General features: G+C 47.3%; 1 protein-coding gene across 2 annotated transcripts in view; it reads left to right on the top strand.

The window, feature by feature from the left end:
- LOC106638039 (E3 ubiquitin-protein ligase Rnf220) overlaps positions 1–27,446 on the top strand; it is a 72,335-nt gene that overhangs the window by 14,707 nt on the left and 30,182 nt on the right. For both annotated transcript variants that reach the window (XM_089589515.1, XM_089589514.1), the window contains exon 3: positions 3,653–3,787. In XM_089589515.1, coding sequence (XP_089445641.1) covers positions 3,653–3,787 — 135 coding nt within the window. The remainder of the gene's footprint in view (positions 1–3,652; positions 3,788–27,446) is intronic.

Raw genomic sequence — 27,446 nt, 5'->3', positions numbered from 1 at the left:
CCGGGGAGTAGTAGCAAAGGGCCATTATACGTACGAGCAGCGCGTCGGCCTCGTTTCCGGACTGGGACGAAATGCGCGCGGGCACATCGGATCGATACATCGGTGTGCACCACCATCGGTACATATACATACGAGTCGTCGCGCGTGGCCGGAAGGACGATAGTCGAATCGATGGCCAAAATCTATCTACGCCACCCTATTACCGCGACAAACGCTTCTCAGCTTTTGCGTCCACCAACTCTCCCACGTGCAGATACCCGATGCAGTATATACACCTATGCGCCCACACACATGGCTTGTGTATACAAAAATGACGTATACGTAAAGAGAGGCATGTACATTATACTTTGGTCATACGTGGCACATAGTATCATATTATGCACCTATACCTTACTGACACACGGATTATTTTGCCGCTGCAGCAGGTGGACTTTGAATTTTGTGTGTGTTTAGCTTGCGTATATGTGTGTACGTAATAATGATAATAATAACGCGCTCATTTGATCGAGTGCGGAGTACCGAGCCGGTTAACTTAGCCGCAATCCAAGCCAGTGGCTCGTGTTCCTCTCGGCCAACTCGGGTGTCGTCTCTCTCTCCCACCACCGCCTTTTGGCTTGTATTATTTCTCCCCTCTGCCTCTTACACGCATCAGGTGCATATATTACACGTGCACTGCGTCATCATGCCTCAATTTAACCTACGGTGATGTTCAATGTACATGTGCGTTTTGCACGAAAAATTCGTTCTTTCTATTATATAGTATCATCGGCCAACTCGGGTGTTCCCGTGAAATAAGCCACTTTTTTCAATCATATCTCTTGCCACTATTTTCTTCCTCGACTGGGGAAAAAAAAAAAAAAAAAAAAAAAAAATGTAGTTGATGGTACATAATACAAGTGCCGATCACCTTTTGTCTTTTGATTGGTATAAAATAGTTAACGCGAACCAAAATCTGAAACAACCAAAAAAGAAAAAAAAAAAAAAAAAAAAAAAAAAGAAGATAGCCATCAGGGGAGTGCGCCGCCGGACTATACCAACGCTTCCGAGGCGTGATTGAAGCGAGCCACTGTGTTATACGTGCGTGTACGAGCGTTGACGCGTGGGTGGGCGCTAAGCGCCCGTGACTTTGTCAATTCTAATCATCGGTGGGCCTGGGAGAGATGCGTAGGGCCAACCGGGAGGGAAGGGAGAGAAGAGTGCGTCGAGTGGAGTGTAGGATAGGATACACGCGCCGCTGCGTCACTTGGGGGCACTTTGCGCTAATTAGCGGCAACTCAACTCGTGTTGGTCGATCCCGCGCGCGTGTGTATATATGTATATATATATATATACGCGCGCCTCACACCTCTCGGCCGAGGGCCCGCAGGCTCGCCGTGATTTTCGAGATAATCGGAAATTACTCGGCAACACCGGCCGGCCGTTAATTGCCCACTTGCACGGCGCGCACGTCCATCTCCTGTTGAACCTGTGCAGTGCATATATTACATATATATATATACAACGAGCAATACATAGCTGTAGCGCCAAATGAAAAAAAAAAAAAAGAAAGAAAAATAGGAAGAGGAGAGAAGGGCGGCACGAGTGAGCCGAGAAAAGGGGTTTGGCCCGATGAATTATTCAAAGTGTCCTCCTCGGTGCTATATAGCTATCCTCCGCTCAAACGGATCCGTCGTCTTAGTCCTCTGTATCTCTTTGGCTCCCTTGTATTATTCTCTCGAGACGCCCTTTTTGCGCCAAAGCCTTGCTCAGATTAAGATCGCAGAGAAAGGGGACAACCTGTCATCCGGTATGGCTCTTCACAGGTGCAGCGCCAACGGCATCAGCGGCCTTTTACGGCTGTCATCGACTCTCCGATACCCTCCTTCCGTGTATATACCTACGCCAACTTTACTATACCACATAGGTACATGTATACGTACTGCATCGAAAGGCACTTTTTTTTTTTTTTTCGTCTCCATCCGATCCACCAGCAGCAACTCGACTCATCTTGTGTATATGTACTCTTTCGTCGCAGAGCTCACGTGCTATATGCCCGCGAGCCAAGTCCGCGGTGTCGTCGCACGCGGACCTTTTGTCCCGACCAACCATTTTACGTTATACTCGGCGAATCGGTATCGCTTATAAAAATACGATGTATACTTGGGAGCGAATGACAAAAAACATTTCACAGCGGGCCGCGCATCCTCATATTTTATTTATCACTTTGCTCGCGCTCCTCCGTTTTGAGGGTTTTTTTTTTTTTTTTTTTTTTTGGAAGCGTTTTGGTGCCTGTACTATAAGTAAGCATCGATGAAGAAATAATACCCCCTCGGTAAATTACAACTGGCGAGTATACAATATACCTAAGTGAACCACCGGCTTTGTTAGAAACAAGCAACCGCGCTACACTTGGGCGATTCGAGAGATGCGTTAAATATTGCAATTACATAATTTTGCTCTTTGTGGTTAATTTTGGTACGTGCAGAAGCTTCTTCTTCAAAGCTCAAGGGTAATATTATTATTATTATTTAACGTTGTATCAGAAGTTTACTCATCAAAATGCCTGTAATATGAATGTAATGGCGCATCAATTGAGCCCCCCCTTTTTGACCGTATACAGTAGCGAACCGATCGATGCCTATCTTTAAGAGCCGCGTCGCACAACTGATCGTCGTCGAAATCAAAGGGACGCGACAACTCGTGATGGGGCCCACCTCCGATACGGCATGTAAAAAATCAAATGAGAGAGAAAAAGAGAGGGCACACAGTTTGGCACGTGCCTGGCTCGATCGCCACTGCATGTTTACGTTGGGTATAGAGAAAGCAATAAAGTCAGTAGCCGATAATATACGGGAAGTCAACTCGCGTAAGTATAATGGGAGGAGGTGTAACACGTAGTCTACGGTGTCTACAATAAAGCCGGTGCCGAGCGAACAGGGAACTCTGATATCGCAACGAGATAAACGCCGTGCCGCTCTGATACACCCACCATTCCCCTATATAAATATGTACACCTACGTATATATGTATATATACATACGCATTTGTCGTGTAGGTATATATTATACTCTCTTGTGCCGACATACCAACCTCGAAATCAAAATTAATAACTCGTTGTGTATAAACTCTCGCTGTGAAGATCGCCCGCCCTCGAGCGCGTGTCCTTCACTTGTATCGTGCATTTGCCGATGTTATTGCCCGCCTCTTGTATACCCATACCTACTCACGTGCTTACTTCTCATTTTTTTCATTATTACATGTTTTGTGCTCTCTCTCTCTCTCCTCTCCATGTACGTTGCGTACCTAATCTTTGTTTTATGAGTTGCAGGACCGACCGAATTGTACACCGTACACGAGCAACCCCTTTATACATTCATCCGCATCCATCGAGTCTCATTTACCACAGTTTTTTGTAAATTTCTTTACAAACCACATTATCTTTCTCTTCTCCTTTTTCACTCGCTTCGATGTTGGACGCGACAAACTTTTATTCAATATCTTTAGTTTATATGTATATACCTATATAATGCATTTTTCCAGTAGTATATACTTACGTAGACTTAAGATGAAAAAAAAAAAAAAAAAAAAACCATGTAAAATGCAATGCAATGTAAAATGTGTACGGAGGTGACCGATGACTGATACAAGTTGTGTGTCGTGTGGGTGATTTTAGTGGGTAATGTGTTCGGGGGCCGATGCGGCGCGGAGGCGTTGGGTCTCGGGCTGATGTCGCTCAACCCGGCCTACAGGTTCGCTCTGCCCCCGGGGCTCGCCGCCAAGACCACCCGCTGCCTTGCACTCGACCAAGGTAGGCCATCATCCACCAGCCATCTTCATTACCACCACCGCCTTGTTCTCTCTCTTAATTCGTTGTCGTGATGCGAGCCACTTTTTCCTCTGCAACTGTTTTATCGCTAACACCACTGCACTCCCAAGCTGTACGTATATGCTAATGCCACCTCGCGGCGCACCTACTCACAGCTTTTCGTTTTGTTTTAAAAATTTTTGAGAATAACAATATTTCCATTACTCCACCTTTGACGCACACAAAAACCAAGCTTACCCTCTACACGCACCTGCTCTGTCTTTCTCTCTCTCTCTTGCTCTCGAACGCACGGACGCACAAATTAATCCCTTTTTATCTCGTCCTTATCTCCCTCCTGATGTCGTATACGAGTCGTTGCAAACGTGAAACCAATTAACTCGGCGATTTGCGTATCGAGTGCAATCTGATTGGGCCGCGCTGCTGCTGCTAACAAGTCACCCATCGCCTTTCCGATTTTATTGATCGCACCTCCCATTCCTTAACGCACTATCGCATGCAATGCTGCCAACTCTCTTTACTCTGTGCACAATGTTATCTTATACATATAAATATTTATCATTTTTTATAATGCATATTATATATAAAATTATGTACATATATATCATGTTACATGTTCGTACGTGTATGAAAAAAAAGGCAATTTTTGTCGTATGAAAAAAGCGCACCCCACGGGTCACTGAAAGCCAATTCCGTTGGATTGAATTTACGTAGGGCGACACTTTTCAAATTCTGATGATTCTTTGGGAAAAAAAAATCCCTAGCCAAAGTCCGTGCGCGAATTCACAGGGATCCCGTAATGCGTTGATTTAACAGCGCAAATTTTTACAATAGTTGCGCACACGCTGGACTGGAGAGAAAAAAAAAAAGAGCATCGCAGCGATTCATACGCACAGCCGCGGATTTGTTATATACGTATAGGAAACGAGCGCATTGCTCGGCTCCATGACACTCGTCGAAAGCATATTTCAATATCCGCCCCACTTTGTCCCGGCGGCCCGGACGAGCGCGCGATTCCAATATTCATTCTCCCCCCCCCCTCCTACTCCCGGCTTTTTTAAAACCCACTCGGGGAATTTGGGCAAAACCAGCTCGCCACCGAGGGGGGCCACAGTGTAGCTATGGCTGGCAATCGCGTGTTTATACAGTCGCACTGCGGATTCGGACAAAAGCACCTGCGGATTATACACCCCCCCCCTCTGTTTTCTTCTTTTGTGCCGCAGCGGCGGGCGAGCTTTTTCTGAAATTATTTTACACCAAAGCTCTTTATCGGCCTCCATTCGCGGACACGTGCAACAGAAGCTCTGGACGCTAATTGTCGGACCAATTGGAGCAGTAAAATTTTCAACGATGCTGCCCATAAACCTCCCTCGTCTATAGTTGACGATGCTCCACTTTTCGTTTTCCTTTTTTTTTTACTGCTGTTTTAATTTAATACCTTTTATGCTTTCGGGCGAAAAAACACGTCTCCTTTTTTTTTACGTTTTCGTTTATTTTTAACTTTTTTTCATTTCCTCGATAAAAAACGCTTCGTAATGGTACATGTGAAATACCAGTTTTTATTTATTTTGTTTTTTTTTTTCAAATAACACGTTGAAAGCTGCGTGTTTCATTGAATAGGTGAGTTTCAAAAACATACGAAAACGCGTACAAGCATTAAGTACGGGATCAGTCAATCTCGCGCAGTGCTCCGCACCGATTTTCGGATTAACGGTCCTTTGTTTCGTGGATTTTCGAAAAAACTTCTCTGATAAAGCTTTTTTTTCATAGTTTTTGAAAAGTCGTTTAAAGTCGCGAGTGTAAAAAACAGGTGCTTTCGGCGATTTCATTCAACTTTTGCGAAAAAAAAAGGTTTTTCAATAAACACTTGTTCGTTTCATAGTTTTTACCCAACGAACCTAAAAGTAACTCTACTAGGTCAATGACGAGCGCCGACGGATGGGAAATTTTTTTGTTTCCTTGAATAACTATGACAAAAGATACATTACCAACGAGAAAGAAAAGTATCCACAAAATAACATCGAAACCATTAAATGACGAAAACTTAAGCCCGGCACAATTAAATTTTATTTCACCGCGTCGGGCAGAGACGTAACGTTGATCAATTGGAAAGAGACGTCGGGGGATAAAAATTCCAGGTTGGATTAACTCGGGTGGAAAAAAAAGAAGGAAAAAATTAAAGCTCGGAAGAAGGAGAGGATATATAGATAATAACACATCCAAAAGAGAGGTGTATAGAAAACAGCAAGAGGGTATAAAAGTTATTGCACTTCACCGCGGGCTTGTAAATAACGCGAGGGTTTCTCGCACCATCCGCATGCACCCACCGTTGCCGGGGAGCTCGGTCTTTTTAACGGCTAAATTAACGTTTAGCCCCAATAAAATCGAGTCCCCGCACGCGTCAAAGTCGAACGAAGAGAGAGAGAGAGAGGCTTTACGGCCCTCTTTTATCGCCCCTTATTCGCATAAATGCCCATGGCACCTCCCAGCGTACACCTAATAATCATACTACCCCAAATACGTATGGTATGGAGCCTCTAAATTGCCCATGCGTGTACGCGGGGGATACCCGACGGACCATTCTCACGGCGAAAGTTTGAGCTCACCGCAGAGACCGGAAGGAAAATCAGCCGCCGGACGTCCAGCGTCCAAGTCGCACGGCGCTCGTTGTATGCGCAAAATCAATCGATATTTGATTACACCTCTCTCCCCTGAAGTTGAAACATATAGGGGGAAAAAAACACATCGCAAACCCGCTGAAATTACCCCGGGGTCTCGGCCACACGCTTGTAACGAGGCCTTTAAATTAATAACGCGCTCGACAGCGAGACGAAAAGGGAAGAGGGAAAAAAAAAAAAAAAAAAAAAAAAAAAGAATCGTTAAACGTCACAATAGCAGCGTCGTTTCGACTCATCATCCGCCTTTCCAATGTACGCACCGGCCAATTCATCATCCCGGGCTCCCCCGGAAAATTCCGAAAAGAAAACCCTCGTATACCACGCGTAGCCCTTGTACTTGATTTTCCTCTTTCGGTATTATACGTATAACACTCAGGCGGGGGGGGCTTGTCGAAAAACTATTTAATTAAAAGCCACACCTCTGTATACCTATATACACGTATAAAGACAGGCAGCCACAGTCTCTTTGCCAGAGTTCCTTGGAATATTTAATTAGTTTTTCCACGAGGTGGCACCGGTGGCGGCCGTTGTTATAAATGTTAATTGCAGATGAAGTGGTAATAAGAAGCGTAGACCGGCTCTCTTGATTTTCGGGGCTCGTCCTTAATCGTCGTCGGGCGCGCCATCGCCTCTTAAATATTTCGAGATCGGCTGGGATATACGTTGCGGAAGGAGGGAGACAGAGCCCGGGGTTTTTGATGGATAATTAAAAAATAGTTGGTACCCGCGCAACACCGATCCATCCCTCTTGGGGGGTGTACGGAGGGTGGTCCGGTGGCGTCGAGTGGGGAAGAAATCAGTGACAGATCCTCTTTACTGCTCCCACGGGCAGAACGCGGGGAGAAAAGAAAGCGAGCAGGGACAAGAATAAGGACGAAAGAGGGCAAGGAGGAGGTGGAGGGAACGGAATTTAATTAAGTGAAATTATTGTCGCTGGAGAGAAAAAGAGAATCTCAGGAGGAACGGCCTGCAGCCGAGAGGTGCCAAAGCGCGCAAGTGCTTCCTCGCCGTCTAATGTATACATACTACACACGGTAGATCGGGCAGCCGGGGGGGGTGTAATGATCTCGTTCCCCGATAAAACAAAGTAATAGAAAGTAAACGAATTCGGAGCAAGAGGCCCTCGCGCCGCTGTTATATGCTCTTCTTTCTTTGAAGACCGGCGCTTCCGGCCCGGGCTGCGATAGTTCTTATTCCTTGAAACCCCTCCCCCACTCTCTCTCTTTCCGCAGCTCCTTTAATTACCCCGCTCTTTCTCGGGCTTTAATTAAGAAATACGGAAATCGCGCGAGCCGGCACTGGCCCTTATGTATACGTATATACATGTATATTCGTACACCCTCGCGCTAACGAGCGATTACGCGTTTCTACTTGGAAACTTGCGTTTTTTGGGCTAAAAAAAAGAAGAAGAAAGGTACCACCATCGGTGCAGGGGGTTGCTTTTCCTGTGTTATAACTTGTCTCTCTCTCTCTCTCTTGTAAAGTTCACATGGGCTCGGGATGGGCGCAATCACGTGGAACGACACGGAGCCACCCTCCCTCCTCCCTGTCGTTGCTGCTCACTTGCCGAAAATAATAACTTCTCGTACATGTATACACAACAGTATACGGTATTACACGTGTTGCGGGTGTGCATGTATAGCTTGGCCCCGTCAAACGTCACGTCCTCCCGTTCCTAACAAAAAGAAAAACACACCAGCCCCGACTTATTTCTCGCAAACTCTTCAGCTCTTTCTTTCCATTACCCTTGTCTGCTTTTTTCTCCTTTTTCACGAGGCACGAATTTCATCAAGCTCGACGTTTAATCGATGCGCAACGTATGTAATACACGTCGCTTCATCGGACGTATATATGACGGGACGAAGGTGTATTTCTATTTTTTTTTTTTTTTCCCTTTTTTTGCGAAGAAAGTCCCAAAAGTTTGTGTACGCGTGTTGCTAAGATAATCCCGCAACGTTAAAAAAGGAAAAACAAGCCGAGCGAGGCCGTAAAAGTTGTTTGTCCCCCCACACCCCCCCGGGAAAGGGGGGCAAGTGATAATCCTTTACACTGATTAAATAAATGTCCCATCGCTCGCGCGTAATCTCCGGGCGCGCTGGCAATATCGCCCCGGCTCGTGCCACTCCCCCGGACCGATTTTAAATTGCCCCGACCCCGAGGGTAACCGGGCTCCCCCAATTTCCCCGGAATCGGCTCTCACCCACCGGCCGACGCGTTAAATTTCCAAAGAGGAAAGGAAAAAAAAAAAAAAAAGCCGCCACATACTTACGCGCGACAACGACGACATAATCAGGACAAGTGGAGGCGGCGTTATTACCCACTTGCCCCCGCTCTCGACCCCGTGGATGTACCCGCGTAAGCTCCCCAACGCGAGAGATAAGCGGCCCCGATAAGCCCCTGGTATACACACACGCGCGCCCATGCATGCACGCACCGATCGAGCCTCTTTGGAGCCCCTAGCGCGCGGGCACCCTCAATCACGTCGCCGCGGCCCGCTTTAAATTTTCAGCGATTTTCTTCAAAAGCCCGAAACAGCGCGCAACACGCAAGATAGAGCCAAAGCCACGGAGGCCCCCCCCCCCCGGAGATGTCCGATAGCGCTGACGAATAGGCCTGGGGGAAAAAAAAAAAAAAAAAAACAAGCGCCACGCACGGTCGAAGCCCAGATTTTTCCGGACGATCGAATTAGCGGGTGTGACACCTATACCACAGCTATTCCAGATAGGTGACGCAAATCCACAAGGGATGAGGCCCCTCTTATCTCCGCAGCTGCTGCTGTTGGGATTTACCTCGCCGTGTACACATGTTTAATAAACACGCTCTAATAACCGATCCGCCCCTTTCTTTGCTCCCGTTCACCTCCCCCCACCCACGAGCACTTACACAACAGCTAGTAAGCTTTGCTTTTATTAAAGCGCACGAAAAAAAAAAAAAAAAATCTACTCTCCCTCTAATTTGGCATAACTCTGAGATATTACAAAAGCGCGGGTCGACGACGCCGGCACGGAGGTCGCGTGCGCGGGGGGCCAATATGGGAGATCATATGTCATGCGGAGGAATTCGCGCGGCCGCAGATTGAATTCCGGGGCTGCCGCCGGAGAACGAATGGCCCCGTGTACAATATGTACATGCAGGGCAGCTAACACGAAGAGAGGGAAAGCAAACTGTTTGCTCGGCCCACGTGTGCACCTATACACACACATGTACATATATGTACCGATGTTTGCTACCGCGAGCAACAAAAGAGAGCGCGTCCGTATATGCAGTTGTGTACGGGGCTCTCTTGGTCGATCTACACCCCGATGTGTGCATTATCCACTTTAACCCGATGCGTGTACACCCATGTTTTGACCTTTGGCCTTTCCCGAGCTTCCGGAAATAGAATGTCGCGGTTGCCGTCAATTAACCCCAAAGTGTCGGGGTACACGTGTCAACACTGCACCTGATTTGTAATTATACCCCCCGCCAACCATCGGAGGAGCTTGTTCATTTTTTTATGTATCGCCCATTTCGCACCGTAGCCGTGCGTGGCCTGAAAATCAGCGGTTTACCTATATAATATGCCTTTCGCATGTAAACTATACAGCCCATGTTAAGGGGGACACACGGTGCAAGCATCAATCACCGCTATTTTAATATTGGCCGACAAGACACAATAGCGCGTTGTTGTTGGCGGTTGCTACAGCTATATAGATGGCCCCTATTTTCTTTATGTACACACATCAAGCCATCCTATATACTCGAGAGAAAGAAACACATGTACGGGTGGTTTCCCCTCCCCCTCCCCCTTTTATTTGGTTATGGCGCATTCCTCCGTTTCATTTGCGCTTCTTTCAATGGGGATCGCGTGCAACCGCATCTCTATCGCGCAAGGGCTTAGGGGAGGGAAAAAAAGCACAACGCAATTTCAATCGCCACTCATGTACATTTCGTTCGAGTGGAGCAAACCAGAAAAGAAAAAAAGATCCAAATTCCATCGGGTGGAAAAAATGTACGATCATCGCGGGGAGGGGGAGAATTTTCAGGCTCTCGGTGAGCTGCAATTTCCGACCCGATGCTAATTTCACGAGCACCGAGGAGCATCGGGAAAAAAGACGGCGAGCAAGGGGGAGGGGGCGCGCAGCATCACTTTTCTCGCGCTCCGGAAAAACCTCGTCGAGTGTAATGTAGACACTCTTGTACACACACATATACACACTCTGGTATCAGGGGGGGTTGAAGAGCCCTCCTCGAACGAGGTGGGAGCGAGTCGAGGAGGAGTTTACGTAGCGCTGCATTTACAGGCACCCTCCTGATGCCGCTTCTCGCATGTATGTACACAGTTACGAGGTAGCTCGGGGGGTAGGGGGATGAATAGTAGATGGATGTATCTCGTAAAACGAGCGAGCCGACAAATACAAATTCCTCTCCCGGTGGCCCCTTCTCCTCCAGCGACAAAGTGCGCATCTTTTTCCGCGCCCGAGGCCTCACTCGCAGCTATATATACAAGCCACCCCCCTTGCACGGTTTCGGGGAGAGCTGCTCTGCTAAATGTGTACAGTGGTGGTCCACCGATCGCTAAATCTCCGCTTGAATGATTTACGGGGCCGCGGCTTCGTGCATAATACCTATATACACCCGATATATATATAATACACGTACCATCACCTGTTTTGCCCGGCCGCAATTTACAAATTCATTTTCACTCGTCCCCCGTTGCCTCGTTTGGACAGACTTTGACTAGCCGTGACAGGCCAGCTCTCTAAACTCCGGTGGAGGGGTGCGGGTTATTTTGGTTTTTGTACGATACATGTGTACAGGCATTTGTACCTGTGGCATTAAATTTGCAGCGTCATTCAAACCGCGTCGTCGGGTGGTCTAGGCGCGCTCGTTGCAACAACCTATACGCGCGCCATTAAACAATATAAACAGCACTGGTAGCTCAACAAACGCCGACACGTGTCTCTTGAATAAATGACGCGGACCGTGATATACGTGCCGGATTATCGAGATTAGCGAGTTTCATGTATGGGGTTACACGAGCGGCTCGTGACGCGTATATTATGTTTAGCGGGCGTTTATACTGTTTATGCATCGCGTTCGGGGCATCTGCGAAAGGAACGTGAAAATCAAAACTATACGTGTATCCTAGGCGGGCGCGTGTCAATGATCTCGTTTTCGTTTCGCTATTTCGACAGTGCAGGCGATAGTGCATAGATGGGGCTCTCTCGACGTTTTCGTATATACGCTTCGTATGTGTGTAGAAATGAAAATCCACCCTCGCGCATGTGACTGCAGATAGGGGAAGGTGGGCGCGTCTGTGAAGGCTATCGTGGTACGCGACGTGGCATTGAATTTCGCTGTGTTTTTTTTCACCGAGTCCATACCAGCTGCTCTTTTGGGTGTATGTGTACATGATACGCGCAAAGTGCAAGAATCGCACGGTTCATTTAATTGGTGACACGACTTTTGTCTTCCTGTTTTTTTTTTTTTTTTTTTTTTTTAATTGACGGGGAGTGCTGCGTTTAACTTTAGCCGTTGGGGTAAAAATTCCACTCGGTTTTTTCGACACCTGCTTTATTTATACGCTGCATACCCATATACGTTTGCCCGCACTTTTTACCGGGGGATAAAATGCAAAATCCAAATCGCGTATGCAAACATTCGTAAATACGCGCGTACGCGTCAAAAGTGCTGAACACGAGGGGAAAAAAAAAAATCACGGGATTCGTTGGAAGAGCGACATAAATACCCATACTTTGGATGAGTTATCGCATGAAAATCCGGTCCTTTTGAAAAAAAAAAAAAAAAAAAAAAAGAAGAAAAAAAAAAAAAAAAAAAAAACAGAAGTAACACTCGCGTGACACGTCCAATGTCCTTTTGTTAGTCATTGTACCCGCTCGTTTCGAGATACATTATAGTTATTAATTAATAAAACGCGAGTCGAAAGCGTAAAAGTACACTCGTTGTTTCAAAGGGCGCCTCACTCACCCCCTGCGTGCACGTGCTGCTGCGCTAACAAGTTTTGCCGCGTGTTCCCTTTCGTTTTAATAATTCCACATGACGAGTGCATACAAAACCCCCCCCCCTTTTTTTTTCGTACAAAATCAATCCAAAACTCTGGCCCTCGCGTACTCGACCGCGTAATTTCTGGCTGACCATCGAAGGAAAAACGCTCGGATGAATTCCCGACGAGGCAACCACTCCCGTATACTCGCCCGTGCGTGTGTTTGTCCCTGCGAGTGTATACACCTATACACGGTATATAGGCTGACGAAGGGCCTCGAGTCGATTACCATTGCAAAGAGGCTGCAGGTATAATGTACAGGATGGGGGGGGGGTGTAAGGTATACACCGCGGCTTTTTTACTTACGCGCTCGTTTTCACCCCCCCACCCACCCTTTCCGCACCTCGAAAAGAGCGAAGGGGGGGGGGTGGAAAGTAATCAGATTCGCGCCGAATATTCCCTCGCCGGTGGTGCTCGGCTCTTTCGGTTCTCTCTTTTTCGTTAATTACTAATAATATTCAGACAGTAGCAGCGACGAGAGCCGCGAAAAATACACTGCACGCCGGCTGGAGACGAAGAAGGAGGAGGAGGCTGCGGGTGCTGGTGTCTGCGTCGAATTACCATAGGCAAACAGAGAGGGAGGGGATCGTCGCGCCATCGGGGTGGCAAGAAAAATGAATAAAATTACGAAAGCCGTGCTCGGTATGGGGGGGGGGGGGATCGCGAAATTTTCAGCTGCTCAACCGGCGAGCAAACGCTGCCTGGGTGCTTGTCTGGGTGTACAACGTCAAACGGTGGGTGTCAGTTTCGTAATGTGTACGTACACACGTAGGTATAGCTGCGGAGCTCTGGGCTGTCTTTGCGATGAAAAGAAAAAAAAAAAAAGGAAAAAAAGAAGAAGAGCGAAAAAAAGAGGTGGCAGAGAACCGTTCAAAGAGCTGACGCCCGAGTGCGTCCGCGAGCGAGTGATCTTTGCCGAGCAACCTACACCTAGTATATACACACATACATTGTAGGGTTGTAGGACGGATGTGGAAGGGTCGACGGGGTTGAGCGATACCCGGTATAAGTCAGGGTGCGGACAGCCGCGCGGTTACGAGGGATGAGAACTTTAAATGGCTCGTCCGTATGGTGCCGCCTCGAACTCTCCCTCCCTCCTTCCATTACGTCTGCGTCAGTTGGAGGTATATATACACACCCCAACCCTCACGCGACTCTTTTTACTTACCTATATACTACAACACATATATATATATATATATATTTTTTTTTTTAAATTTATTTGTACCATACCTTCCAATTAGGCTCTATGGGAAATTGTTATATGCTTGTACTTTTGTTGAATATGTATACTCACCCTGCATGGTACAGATTTTCGCCGGGGCATGCCTCCTCGTGTATTGACGAGGAAAACCCGGGTCTTGCGGTGGACCGCGGCCAGCCTTACCCCCCCTGGCTCAAAAGACCCCGAGATGTGTATACATCAGACATTGATCTGCGTTAATTATTCCCCAGCACATAAAGTACAGAGCCACGCACGCGTTACTAATATTTCACGGGGAGTCGGTCGTCTATATGCCGTCCTCTTTTGGTATAACTTGTGAATAACAACGAGCATCGACTCTGCTCGGCTATATTATATACTCATCTCCAATGTGTCGACGTTGTTGAAATTTCAAGGCGGGCGTGTGTAAAAACAGTTGAAGCCGGCATAAATATACGTTTGTCGACGTGATGTACAAGCTTGTCATCCAGAGGAGGAAGGGATGGAGGCAACTGTAAGTATGGATCGGAAGGGGGGGGGGGTCTCGAGATGGCTCATTATATTCTCGCAAGTTGCGTCGATTTCTCGCATCTGCGGCGGGAGCGCGAGGCCGCCGGGAAGTTTGGCGCGTTAGCCGGGATCACCCGCGAGCGCGGAGAACTTGTTATTATACTCGGGAGTGAGTCAAGTTGAAGAGTCTAGCTCGTCTTTTGGTGGAGGGGAGTCGAGCGTTGGCGCGGACTACACATTCCGCCCACACAATTTCATAATGCGCCTCAAACACCCTTATATATTGGCCCCCAACTTTCGTCACTCGTGTGTACTTTGTACACGTGCGACATGTATAAGCCATGAGAGGGAAGCAATACTTGTATGTATATATATAATATGCTCATAAATCCAACTCTCGTGTAAAAAATTGATTGAAAGATTATATATTGTGGTTTTAGGCGTACGAAAATCGGTATTTGTTCATAATGATGTAAGAAAAAAGCGATGGCTCGCGCGTTATGAATGACGCGGCAAAAAAAACAGCCCCTTCCCTCCCAGTGTACACACACGCACGTACATGGAGACGTGGTCGTGCAGCTGGCCGCTGTCTAATCTTTCGTCGATTATCGTCGCTGCTGCATGTAAATCGAATTCGGAGCAGCCGGCTGCTACTGTCCACGCGTACACGCGAGCTCATTTACCAAAAGCACCCAACCCCGCGGTCAAACTCCATACCGTGCACCCCGTGTGTCCACTCGATGCGTGTTTTGTCCAACGGGGGGGTTTCACCGCGAAAAACACTCGGCCGATCGACGGTCCAGCTAATTATTTTATCCCGCAGAGAGTGCACTTGGACGCTCCGTGATGGATGTTTTTGTCACAGGGCGTCCACGCGAGGCTGACAAAGAAACAATCGCGTATACGTAGGTATAGAGAATATGTGTAATTTATCCATTCCAGGGCCGTAAATTCTCCTTACTTGATCACGGGACGGCCTCTAATCACGTTACCCGGTTAATCGATCGCTCCTTCCCTCCCCACGGCTCGATTCCATTCTTTTAATTGCCCCCCCCCCCTTACTCCTACCCGATTGACGGCGCGAGGTGTGTTTTTTTTTTTTAACGAGTTGGCTAAAGGCGTTTGGTTTTTGCTGAAAAAAAAAAAAAAGAAAAAAATCTTGACACATCGTGGGGTTTTATTTTTATTTGGTATACGTATAGTTGGGAGAAAAGAGTTCGAGCGCGATGAGTTGAAAATGTGAGACCCGAGTGGTATTTAAAAGTAAGGTCGCGCTGGGCCCTTTCAAGTATATAACGTGGAGTGCAGATGGTGCGACGATGACGACGGTGGCGCGGAAAAGTGGCGCAAAAGGAGGTTGAGGCGAGGGAACGGAGGGATGAGAGCTGGGGTAAAAGAAACTGGAAAAGGCGGAAGAAGAAGAAGAAGGCATCCGCTCGTTCGCGCCGCGTGTCCCGGCGTTAGATTCCAGGTCGGGGGGGGGGGGTGAGAATCGTCTCGGGGTTAAGCGAGACGGAAATGCCTGCGGGATCCGAAGCGGCGCGCGATGCTCGCGAAGGGGGGGAGGAGGAAGCCGACCGAGCGGAGCTTAAAAATACGCAATCTTGCTACCCCGTCATGCCGAAGAATTGAAATACACGTTAGCTCCGGCGCAGCCTTTGATATCGTTTACCCATATAATCATTTAATTTTGTCCCGCTTTAAAAAAAAAAAAAAACCTACTCTGCGCAATTTTCCCTTGGCTCCTGTTCGATCGCCCAGGATATTGCACGCGCGTCGTCTAGCAGTTGATAGGGTATAGTATCTCAGATCTGAATCTGATTGCGGAAATTTTTGGAGCTGATTGTAAAAGTAAAAAAATAAATAAACAAATAATTGTATGGAATAGTATTTTCACGGGAACTTACTAGCGATTCAACGTTTTTTTTTTTCATGAAATTTTGAAAGTAATAATTACGTACCTACAATGTCCAGCTTTATTATTTTCGAGTTACTTGTCTATAGTTGGAATTCTAATATCGCTGCCAAGTTATAAAAACTTCCAATAGTGGCAAAAATCAAAAGTTTGAGCTGTTTCAAACAAAAACTGATTGATTATTTAAGCCTTTTTTTATTTTTAATATTTGTTGTTTTTTTTATCTCGTAAGTTATGTCATCAAATGAAATAATGATAGACACGTGGGTACACTTGACCAAACACAAATTAGAAAAAAAGATCCTCGTTTATTAATGGCCATTGGAATGGTCCCAACCCCTCAGAAAGGTCCTTAACGTAGCTTAGCGATGAAAAAGTTGTTGGAAATGATTGCATTTCCGCGTTGGCGAACAAAACACGCACTCGCGCAGCCTCTGGCCCGCGCAACAATGAAAAACTGTCTGCCACTTTCCATGCAAACCTCGATATTATTTCGATCGGTTATTGAATCGTTAAGCCCGACTCGGCCGAACAAAAAGATCCCCCCAAGGATCCATTCCTTTTTTTTTTCCAGCAGCTCTACAACCCAGAAGGAGAAGAAGAAGGGGAGACCGAAGGAAAAAGAGTAGCCCTGCCGGGAGGGGGTGGCAAATAATATTTTGAGACGCTAAAATGTGTCAAACGGCTGATCCCAGCCTGACATTTGAATATCCGGGGGGTAGAGCCCCGCGAGATGGGCGTGCAGGAGGGGGGACGGGCAGATCAAGCGGGGTACAATATTTATAAAGCTTTACGGAACAGCGGCGGAGACAGCGCCGATGCGCTCGTGTATTTTTTTTTTTTTTCCCTTCTTTTGTCACTCGCTCTCTCTCTCGCACCTCGTTACACTTGCTGGCTCCTTTCTTTTTTCTCTGTACACCAGAGAATTACGTCTGTTTCTTTTTTTTTTCTCGCGCAGCTTTCGCGAAATTGAAACTTTTGCGAGTGGCTGATGGGTAAACAGATGGCAGACGGATCGGGGGAAAATTTAACGAGGCCGCGCTGCCGATCAAGCCACAACATATCACAACAGCGTAAAAGTGTATATATAATCATCTCTCGCGGATGACGGGGCATGGGTAAGCTTTTTTTTTTTTTTTTCTCTTTGTACATTTTTGTTTTTATATCGCCTCTGGCCCAAATCCCGCGGTAGACGCTCGTCGTAAAGACCCGCACTAAATACTGCCGTATAACCAGCAGCAGGTTTAACGACGCGACTCGTTTTCTTGACCGAAAGGGGCCCTCTTTCGGCTCTCTCGGGTTGTCTGATGGTGGTGGGTGTCGCCGGGGAAAGAAAGGAAGAAATGGCCGGGAGAGCTTTCAAGAGTGGCAGAATCGCCGATGAAAGGGGGATTACTCGCATGAATACGGATACAAAGTGTTCCACGGAGTTAGCTTCCCCCCTTTGCCTTGTATCCGCACACGCGTGTATATATATATACACGAGAATACCGGCGAACCGGATTTCTATGTTGTCTTCGCTGTCTTTAGTACCCACTTCTCTCTCTCTCCCGCTGCTGTTGTACCTTCCCTTCCCCCACACATGCACGTATGTCCGTGTACGTGTAATGCTGGTATCCTCTTGCTCGTTCCCTCATAATTCCTCCTCGATTCGCATTACTTTGAACGACCAAACATTTTGCCTTACATACTTTATTTACTCAATGTCTTATTCCCTCTCGCGCTTTATACCCGCTGTTTCGTGCTGTATATTTCCCGTGTGTACTGCAGCGGCCGTCGCGGATTTCTTTCTCTCTTCTTCTTTTTTTTTTTTTTTTTTCTTCCAAAATTTATATTCACGACTTCTGTGGCTTTTAAATGCCTGCCTGCCTGATTTAAGCGCGAAATCATATATGCAGATTTAAACCCGGGACGATTACTTCTCTGCTTCCCTTTTTTTTTTTTTTTTTTGCTTTGGTCCGCTGTATAGCCTCTCTCTGCTGGCTTATCACTGCGGTGTGTTTTCATTGCCACCGCAATTTGCCCGTAAGAATAAATACCCCGGGGGTATATACGCTTAAATTTTTCGAAATTTTGGTTTTTTCTTTCCTTCAGTTGCCGCGTGAGTCAATTAAAAATACATCGCTCGCGAAAAATTGACTACAAGTCAAACACGCGTTATTTATTTCAAAGCTTGGTGTTTACAAACGTATCACTGCAGACATTTTTGTATTTATAGGTACTAGCTCGGAGTAATTCTTGGAGCCCTCGTACATACGCCCAAAGCGTTACATTGCAAAGAGAAAAACACACGTACAAAAGTGACCGATCGGGGGGGTAAAAATAAAGCCCCGGGTTTCGGGAATATAAATACAGATCCGCTGCCCCGAGGGATATCATTCGCAAAATACGCTCCGAAAGTTTTTTTTTTTTATTTTTTATTTTTTTTCATTTGTGATGCGTATAAAAATAAATAAACAAATAAAAGAGGGTACAGAGTAAACACGCGCGAGAGGCGAAAAAAACGAGTTCGCGTTTCGCGTTTTCCGCGTATCGAGCAACCCTTTTGCGAGTTTACTAATACATATATGCATGCATCTAATAAGTATATTCGGTGTCAAACTCTGGCGTGAGATACGCGCGTTGCGTCAAAGGGCCGTAAAAGCCCGAAGGAGCAGAGCTCGCGGACGAGACGGCGAATTAAAGCGAATGAAAAAAAAAAAAAAAATAACTATACGGGAGCACAGGGAGCCAATCGAGGGAATGAAAAAAGGTGGAACCGCGAGGCTGAGAGGTATAACGCATCGCGTTATCTGTGTGTATGTACGCTATAAAGAAGACACGGGGGCCTTTCTTTCCAACGATTCAGTAGCGGCCCGTTCAATTAGCAGTTTCTTATATTCCCCCTTGACGCGCGGCTTGATTATATACACCCCACGTGCCTGCGTACATCGCGTATATATATATATGTAGTGAGATCCCTCGCAAGCGAGGAGGATACTTTTTAATAAAACGACCGAATTCAGTGCAACCGAGTTGCAGAACCGGTGCGGAGCAGCGGCTATTACGAGTATCGGTAGGTATACACATCGAGCTTTATTAAAAATTCAATGGGCCCCCTCTCGATATTGCCTTCTCTCAACTACACGGGTGTAAATGCTATACGTTGGGTGTACACAGTTGATACTCGTAATGCCGTTTTGCGAAGCATTCGATGGTGGCTATACACACGCGCTCTTGAGAAATTTTCACAGCGAGTAAATGAGTAAATATATAGTGTTTGGATGAGCACCATCACCCAGATCGTATAAGGATCACTAGCTCGAAAAATGTACGGGAATTCAAGCATATATTTTGTACGAATCTCTTGAAATTCCGAACGAAGCACGTCAGTTGGCGCGATGCATGAAAATTCAAATCCCCCCTCCCATGAGGGTAAAACTCGGGAGGTGCGAATGTGATGGTCCGAAAAACAGACGCAAAAGCGGGAAACGTAGCGAGAGGGCGGGCCAAAGGAGGAGGAGGCGGGCGCCCGGATACTTGTCACACAGCCCGTGACGCGGGACCATAATTTATCCCGTTATGCTAATCGGGACGATTTGTCTAAATTAAAAGGTGCTCGAGTCTGATCCGCGGTCAGCCTCGCCCCCACCGAGGACTAATCCCTCGGACGCGCCACCACCCTCGTCATCCCTCCCCCCCGCAGGGTGTCCGAGAAGGAAGACGCCGCGGCTCCCCGAGGGACGGGCGTGCCATCGCGACCAAATCCCCGCAGATGATGAGACTTTGGTTTATTGTACGTGAGCGCGTCCCTCCTCCGGCGGATCATCCCGTTTGGAGCTGTTGGCCGCAAGTGGTGGTGGTGATGGTGGCGATGCAGGGAAGAAACAAAAGGCATCAGCTGCCCCGACAGTGCTACTGTGGTGGTGGTGGTGGCGAGTAGCCCTCAAATCCCCCCGTTGGACGGACGGTACCGGAGTACGAAATGAGCTCGGCCACTCGACCCGTGTATAACCCACGGAAAAGCTCCGATCGCGGCCACAGTTTTGAATAATCGAAGAAGGTCCCCCTCTCTCTCTCATGTTATATTGGACACGACAGGAGGGGGTACTGGTGTACGAGAAGAATAAGCGCGCGCTCGCGTGACTGGTAAAATATAACGTATAATAAAAGCTGGCGGGGCAACGGTGGCGCAAAAGAAAGGCGAGGAGATCGAGTCGGCTGGCGCGAATAAAGTTGAAAGAGAAAGGAGCATTATGGGGCGCGCCCGCATATCCACGGTGCCTATATACTGCAGGGAGTGGGTGTATAAATATATACGCGGCACGGGGAGGTGTATATAGCCAGAAAAGCAGCTGTCGACGGCTCGATGCGCTTAGCCAGATAAATCTGGGCACCTCAGTGGCCGCATAAGTCTCGGGATTAGCGCTGCTATATACCGTAAATATATATATACACGCCGTCGCGCTACAGAGAGCTCATATCTCCTCGTTTTCCCTCTCTTAATCGCCCGGACTTTCTCACAGTCAAGCATACAGCCGCGCTTACTTTTGCCCGCCTTACCCCGCGAATTGATTTGAATTCGCCTCGAGCGCGATGTACAACCTACGTTTTTCCACGCAACGGTGGTGTTGTTCTGGTGTAGGAAGGAAAAGGGAGGCTATACATATATACATGTATAGGTCTGCACGGGAGTTGGGGGGGGGGGAAAGGCCGCTTGGGAGGGATATATACATGCACAGCATCAGCTTACCAGAGGGTGCCTGACGAGCTATTGATGATAGGATCGCGTCAACACCAGCTGAGCCAATTACACGCTAAATCTCGGCGGCTCGCGCTTTACCCCCGATCATGTACGTATGTCCTTCCCATCATCGGCATCATCTCTATTTTGTCCTCCTCGCATCTCTCTCTCTCTCGAGCACATCACTCCTACATACGACAGACTTAGCATCATGCCATACGAGGTGCGTCGAGACTTCCTCTGTGTCCGGTTGTTGGGTACGATACTATGCCGGCAACAGCCCGGCTACCTGTTTAAGTACTTCGAGTTTCAGTCGAGCGACGGAGGGGGCTCGACGAGGAGTCCCGAAAATAACCTTCGTATTCCATGGGCGAGGACCGATGTGTATAAGTTTTCCTTCCGCATACATGCGGCGCGACTATGGAATGGTCTGCCCTCCGATCTGCGTTTGATGGTGACGCGTCCGTGTTTCGGACATCTCCTGGAGGAACACTTCCTGCGACGGTGCTTTGAGCGGTAGTGACGATGGGATGGATGATGGATTTCCGTGCTGTTGTGTTTCTGTGGTGTAGCGTGGTTTTTGTGCTCCGGGTGCGTCGTTGTTGTTGTCGTTGTTGTTTTTATATTTATTTTTGTTTTTTATTTATTAATTGACTTATTTATTTATTTATTTATTTATTTATTTATATATTTTTTATTTTTATTTTTTATTTATTTATTTATTTATTATTTTTTTTTTTTATGTGTCCATGTCCGTTGTACATATTTCTTGTTGTACGTATTTGTACTTATAAAAGAAGCTTTCAACGGCAATTGCCGGACCATGTAGGACCATGAGTCCTTGGACCATTTAAAATAAATCAATCAATCAATCAAAAAAAATCAATCTCTCTCTCTCATCTGTATTATAAATATCTACGTGTATCGAACACTTAGCGCGTCCATGTATATACCAACACTCCTCATGTATGTCAGCTCTTTTTCTTTTTTTTCTTTCGTGTGCACGTACACCTATATATGTATACGTGTATACTTATATGTTTGAGTGTAACGCATCAGGCCGCAGTAACCGCATCCGCGGCTGTTGTCCCATATCTCTGTTTATCTTATTTTCCCGACAAGTGAATGGCTACAAAGAGCGTCCTCCTATCCGCTCTTTTTTTTTTTTTTTTTTCTCCGCGTACGTGTCCCTCCAAAGTCTCGTTTGATCCCGCGGCAGCGGTATTGGCACAAGACCCGTCGCGATCTGTTTTTATTGCGCAACTCTGTAAATCGGCGACAGCTCCAGCGCCTCGGGCACTGTCTCGACTTTCGGGCATCCCTTTGCTCCTCTTTTTTTTTTTTTTTTTTTTTTGCTTGCTCTCGCTATACTTATGTACCCCATATCACTCGTTTTGCACGTCAGTTCGGATGCCCATTGGATACCGCAACTCGCCACGGAGACGTGGTTTCCTGAGTGGTTATGCAATTAATAATTTTTATTTATTTGGCAAATGTAAAAAATCTAAGCAGCAAGATGAAGAAAACTTGAATTACCTCCTCCAAGCTGTTCCGAGGCGAAAAGAGCGAGAGAAGAAAACCTTTTTGCCCACTCCGTTCGAGTGACGAAAGGATAAACGGGGGGTGGAAAAACAAAAAAGATGAGAGATAACACGACAAAGAGCAGCGGCGAAGCAGCAGCGAAAGGATGAGGAGAGCAATATAAAAGAGGAGCCGGTGCGTGTATATGTATATGTATAAGCAAATTCGCTTCCTTCCTCTCTCTCTCTTTGCCATTGTTCGGCCCTGAGCGGGAAAGAAGAGGGTTGCCGAGTGTCGACGCGACCATTTGTCCGGGTCCGGCCGCGATCCTCGGCTCTCTCCTCCTACTCCTTGGGGATAACAAACTGCCGGGAATAACAAACGCGTTGGTACATTGAAACGGCGTCGGCACAAGTAGCAGTAGCAGAGAGAGCTCGTATCTCACGACGTGAGCCCCGTGTATGCATACGTGTAGGTGTGCGCCGGGGCATGCGCGAGACATCGGCTCTCAAATCTCGCGTGAAAATTACCCTATTGTGTGCCCAAGTGTGCGTACACATACACACGTCCTCCTCCTCCTCGGCTCACATATATATATATTTCACGCTCTCCTTTCCCACTCTCTCGCGCGCAATCGCCTTTTTGTTTCGCGTCCTTCCACCTCTCGCGCTCCATTTCGCGCGACGCCGCGTCTTTTCGCTCGGCCACTCCGGACTCTCTTATACTCGCTGGCCACGCTCGATTTACCCCGACTCCAATTGCCCGTTGCTGTAATTCCGTCGCGCTCGGGGCACGCTCCTCCAGTAAAGGGTATTCGATGATCTTATTTGCAAGCTGTACAGGTAATTTGTTTACAGGGCGCTTCGCGTTGTGTTGTATTTTATTCGCGGATTAAATCGCGTCGGAGAGAGTTGTCGGTGGGGCTCGGGATTGTTATCATGAGGAGGGGTTATCGCAGCGCCGCTGATAGGGGTCCGTTTGACCATATGCTGCCGCAGTTTGTTTGCCCAGCACCTATGTGTACCGCCGCCCTCGGAAGAGGCCTACGCACATACACTCAATTTCTTCGGTGTGGTTCTTTTTTTTTTTTTTTTTTTTTTTTTTTTTTTTTTTTTTTTTTTTTTTTCGTCTTCCTCCCGTATATATATATACTCGATTTGCCCCCTGTCATCGTAATCGATATATCATTACGTTTCATCCGCGCTTTCGTCACCCCAAGAGCCCCCAGTCATCGCCCTCTATATATTTTATGGCCTCTTTTTTTTTTTTTTTTTCCGTCCCTTTTCCACCGAAACGGGATAACAACGTGCCAGTCTCCGAAAAAACACGAAACAACAACATGGGAGGGTCGGGGCGATATAAAAGAAGAGCCGCGGTAAAAAAGCAGGACCAGCCAGAGTCCGAGATTGGGGATGAACGTAATGAGTATATATATACAGCCGTTTAACGAATTACAGAGGGGCACCATGACGGAGGGGGGAGGGTGGGATTACCGACGCTTATTGGCAAAGTTTTTTTCTTCCTCCTCCTTGTTCTTCTTCTTCTTCTATACTACTTGTTCTTCGGGAAAAATGGAAAGCGAGCGACGAAACGCGCTCGGAATGCGATATTATTGTACTATACGCGGCAACGGCTATCTACGTAGCCCATCGTCGGCTGTATATTACCTAAAACATGATACCCACGGCAAATACCATATTATACACACGGTAAAGTTAACACGCGAGCCACTGTTTGTCCCTCCGCGTGCCATCTGTCTCTCTGTTAACACACACGCGCGCCCTCTTATCTTTTTGCGGGCTCCCCTCTTCTCCACCTCTCGTTATATTACTTTTCGTCGAGTTGTCGCACGGCAAACTTGAGATTTCTTCTATGGCCCACTGTATATGCCTTATACAAACGCGTTTAATGAATCCCCTCCGCAAAAGAGGACGATTACCACGCTGACCTGGGCGGCTCTATTGCGCGGGAACTACCGTACGCATACCGCCGCGTATATACGCGCGGTCAGGCGTGTGTTTAATGTTGACCGAGATTTATTTGTTTGTTTGTTATACCTCACCGTCGGATATGTGTGTGTATATATACATATACAGGTATGTACCACGTTTGATTTACGCTCGAACGAGGGCAAAAGTGCAATTTTCGCGAAATTAATTTAAAGCTCGTTCCCATCGAGGCCAAAACTGCCGCTCCGCCCGACCGCACTTGAACAGCCAAAATTTACAGCAGATGATTTTTACCTGCATATCAATGAGACGATATTATTAAACGGACAGCGACATTGAGATTACATTGAAGAGAAGGAGAAGATGACAAGTGTCGAATTAGGATAATCACGAGTGTATATTTGTAGGCGAGGACATTTGGTCAGAGGTAGTGGGTGGAGGAAAAACACAAACGAGGTCGGATGGTGTCGGGCCGTTGTTTATCCAAGGCTGTAAGTAGGTACAGGGGGTGGTGGAGCATATGTGCGGGTAAGCAGGCGTGCACACATCATCCAGTCGCGCGGAGCTCCGACCACTGCACGGATATAGGTACACACACGTATACCTATATATGCACATGTATGCCGCGCGAGGATCGGCAGTGTGTCGGTTTTGCGGGCGACTAGTTTAATCCTCCTTAAGTCCGTAACTCTGGCCGTGATTTGTGCGGCCCGGCATCGGCTGGCTGTGCGCGTGTATTCCACGCCGATGGTTGTAGTACCGCCACTACCCTCGGCTGGCAGAGACCGACTGCACCTCTATACTCTCCCTCCTCTGCCAGCCGAGCAATTAACAAGTCCCCCTCGAGGGGCTAATCCTGCTAATCCCTTGACTGATGCCCCTCCTCCTCCTCCTCCCGTCGAAGGCAGCAGCTTTAATTTGAACGAGCCCATACTCGCTTATTGCCGCCCTTATCGATAGCCCTCGCTTCCGATGGGGGGGGGGAGGGATGTAAGATAGGGCACTTTTCTCAATTTTTCCCTTTTTTTTCCACTCGAGCTCACTGTTTTTCGTTCAAAATTCACTCGTCCCCGCATTAATTTCTTCTCATTGAAAGTTCAATCAAACGCGATCGGGTATCAATTTTCACTCGTGTAACAACTCCGTGCGCTTCGACGATCATCGCGCGTGGAATCAAATTCGACGAAACGGAAATCAAACACGAATATAGACCCCGAAAATCCAAAATTAAACCGCGTGGCAATAAGCCATGTATGCAACGTGTGCGAGTAACGCGATCTCGTGGAACACACGAAAAATCCGGTAAATCGAGAGTGATTTAGAGAATCGACAAATCACGGTCCCACGCGCCAAATAATCGAAACGAGGGCCATTTGTATTTCGAGCATACGCTTCGGGCCATCGAAGACGGGTGGGGGACTCGCGTCTCGGTATACATTTTACGAGCTCGGCGAGCCGAAATTAGCCGGCGCGTAGGTAACAATCCGCCCACGTCGCCCCTAAATAATACGGCCTCTCCTCGAAATAATATCACTTATCGGCCGCGTGTGCCTATATAGCTCTGGGTGCGCGTACACGCGCCGTTAAGGGGATTTACGTCGGTGGAAGTGCTTTTGAACGAGCGACTAATAGAAGTAGAGCGACGGAGCGCGCAAGTCAATTTTACTCCGACGAAACGGGAAGAGGAAAGTGCGGGGAAAAACCAGACCCCCTTCCCCATTTGTCCCGTATACCTACTTGTTCGGACTTTTTATTTTTTCTCGTTAGCCGTATGTCGATTTCGTTATCCGCGTACCCGGGGATAAACGTCAACGCGCGCTTATGCGGAGGATCGGCGCGTATACGCGTGTAAGCAAAGCCTCAGCCGTATATCACGCTAAATCGCGATCCAAAAAATATACAACCACGGCCCGAGGCAGAGTTACGCGCACCCCCTCTCCTTTACTTCCACCTTTGCGTGTTGGTTTCCCTCTGGCGCATTATACGCCGCTGTAACAATGTGTGCATATGTTATATATACGAGACCCATCCAAAAGTGACAGCCTGCACCGTTTTTTTCCTTTTCTCTCCGATAAATCGGTATATATATAGGTACTTTTTTTTCCCTCCTTTGCTGTACAACTAACACCACTGTGCGATAATTGTTGACAAATTGTTTCCGGCTAATTGGGCTGGTATGGCCGATTCAATCATTTTTAGGACGAGTTTGTTGATGGGTCATTGGAAGGAAGAACAATTCTAAAGCGTAATTGGCACAATACTTTAATTTATCATGTAGTTCGGAGTGCGGGGTCATCGATAAGCTTTTCCAGTAATAAATGCATCGTGGAAAAAAGGACTCTGTTTTTTCCCCCCCATCCATAAATCGGTACCGCCTCACGGGGGTAAACGGAGAATGTGGATATAGGAAAAAAAAAAAAAAACACGCACCGACGACAGCGTGAAATCTAGTGCGAGCAAAATTTAATGCCACATATATGAAACTTCTCCCCTATATGCTGTACAAAGTATAATGCGTGTATAACCTACATGACAGTTAGCATCGGCGGCGACGTCGAGTAGTGTGACCGAGTAAATTTTCGAAATCGGCCGTGTTATTAGAGAATTAATGGATCATCTCCCAGAGAAATGAGCACACGCTTACAACTTTCCCCGTTATACACACACATAGCCATTATCGGTGTGTTGTTCATATGCATGGGTATACGCGCGGTCTTGTCGAACAAAATGAACAAGCAGCCGGGAGGGGAGGGGGCCGATCTATTGTGGGACACTTTGTTCACCTCGGCCAATACAAACAGAGCGGGCACGATGATAAATCAAAGTTTTCGCGTGCGTGCGACTGCACGGGAGCGCATCGTTACACACACGGTGGACCCCTCCAGAGAGAGAGAGAGAGAACTCCCTTCTTCGTTTTAGTGGATTCTTCGCTCGCACAAAAGGTACACATGCGTATACCTTGTACTCACAGTATATATATACGGTATATGTTCCGATGGAGCCGCGTGTGGTACATGTATATACTCATCCGCGCTCTCGAAACCCGACAGGCAAAAGTGTCGCTGTAAATCGCGCGCCGGCAGCCAATTACGAGACAA

Source organism: Copidosoma floridanum, unplaced genomic scaffold (genome assembly GCF_036245765.1).
Source record: "Copidosoma floridanum isolate Cflo_tuat_1 unplaced genomic scaffold, Cflo_Japanese_pri ptg000009l, whole genome shotgun sequence".
Classification (NCBI taxonomy): Eukaryota; Metazoa; Arthropoda; class Insecta; order Hymenoptera; family Encyrtidae; genus Copidosoma; species Copidosoma floridanum.
Note: the sequence above shows the minus strand (reverse complement) of the source record. Positions and strands in the feature narration are given on the sequence as shown.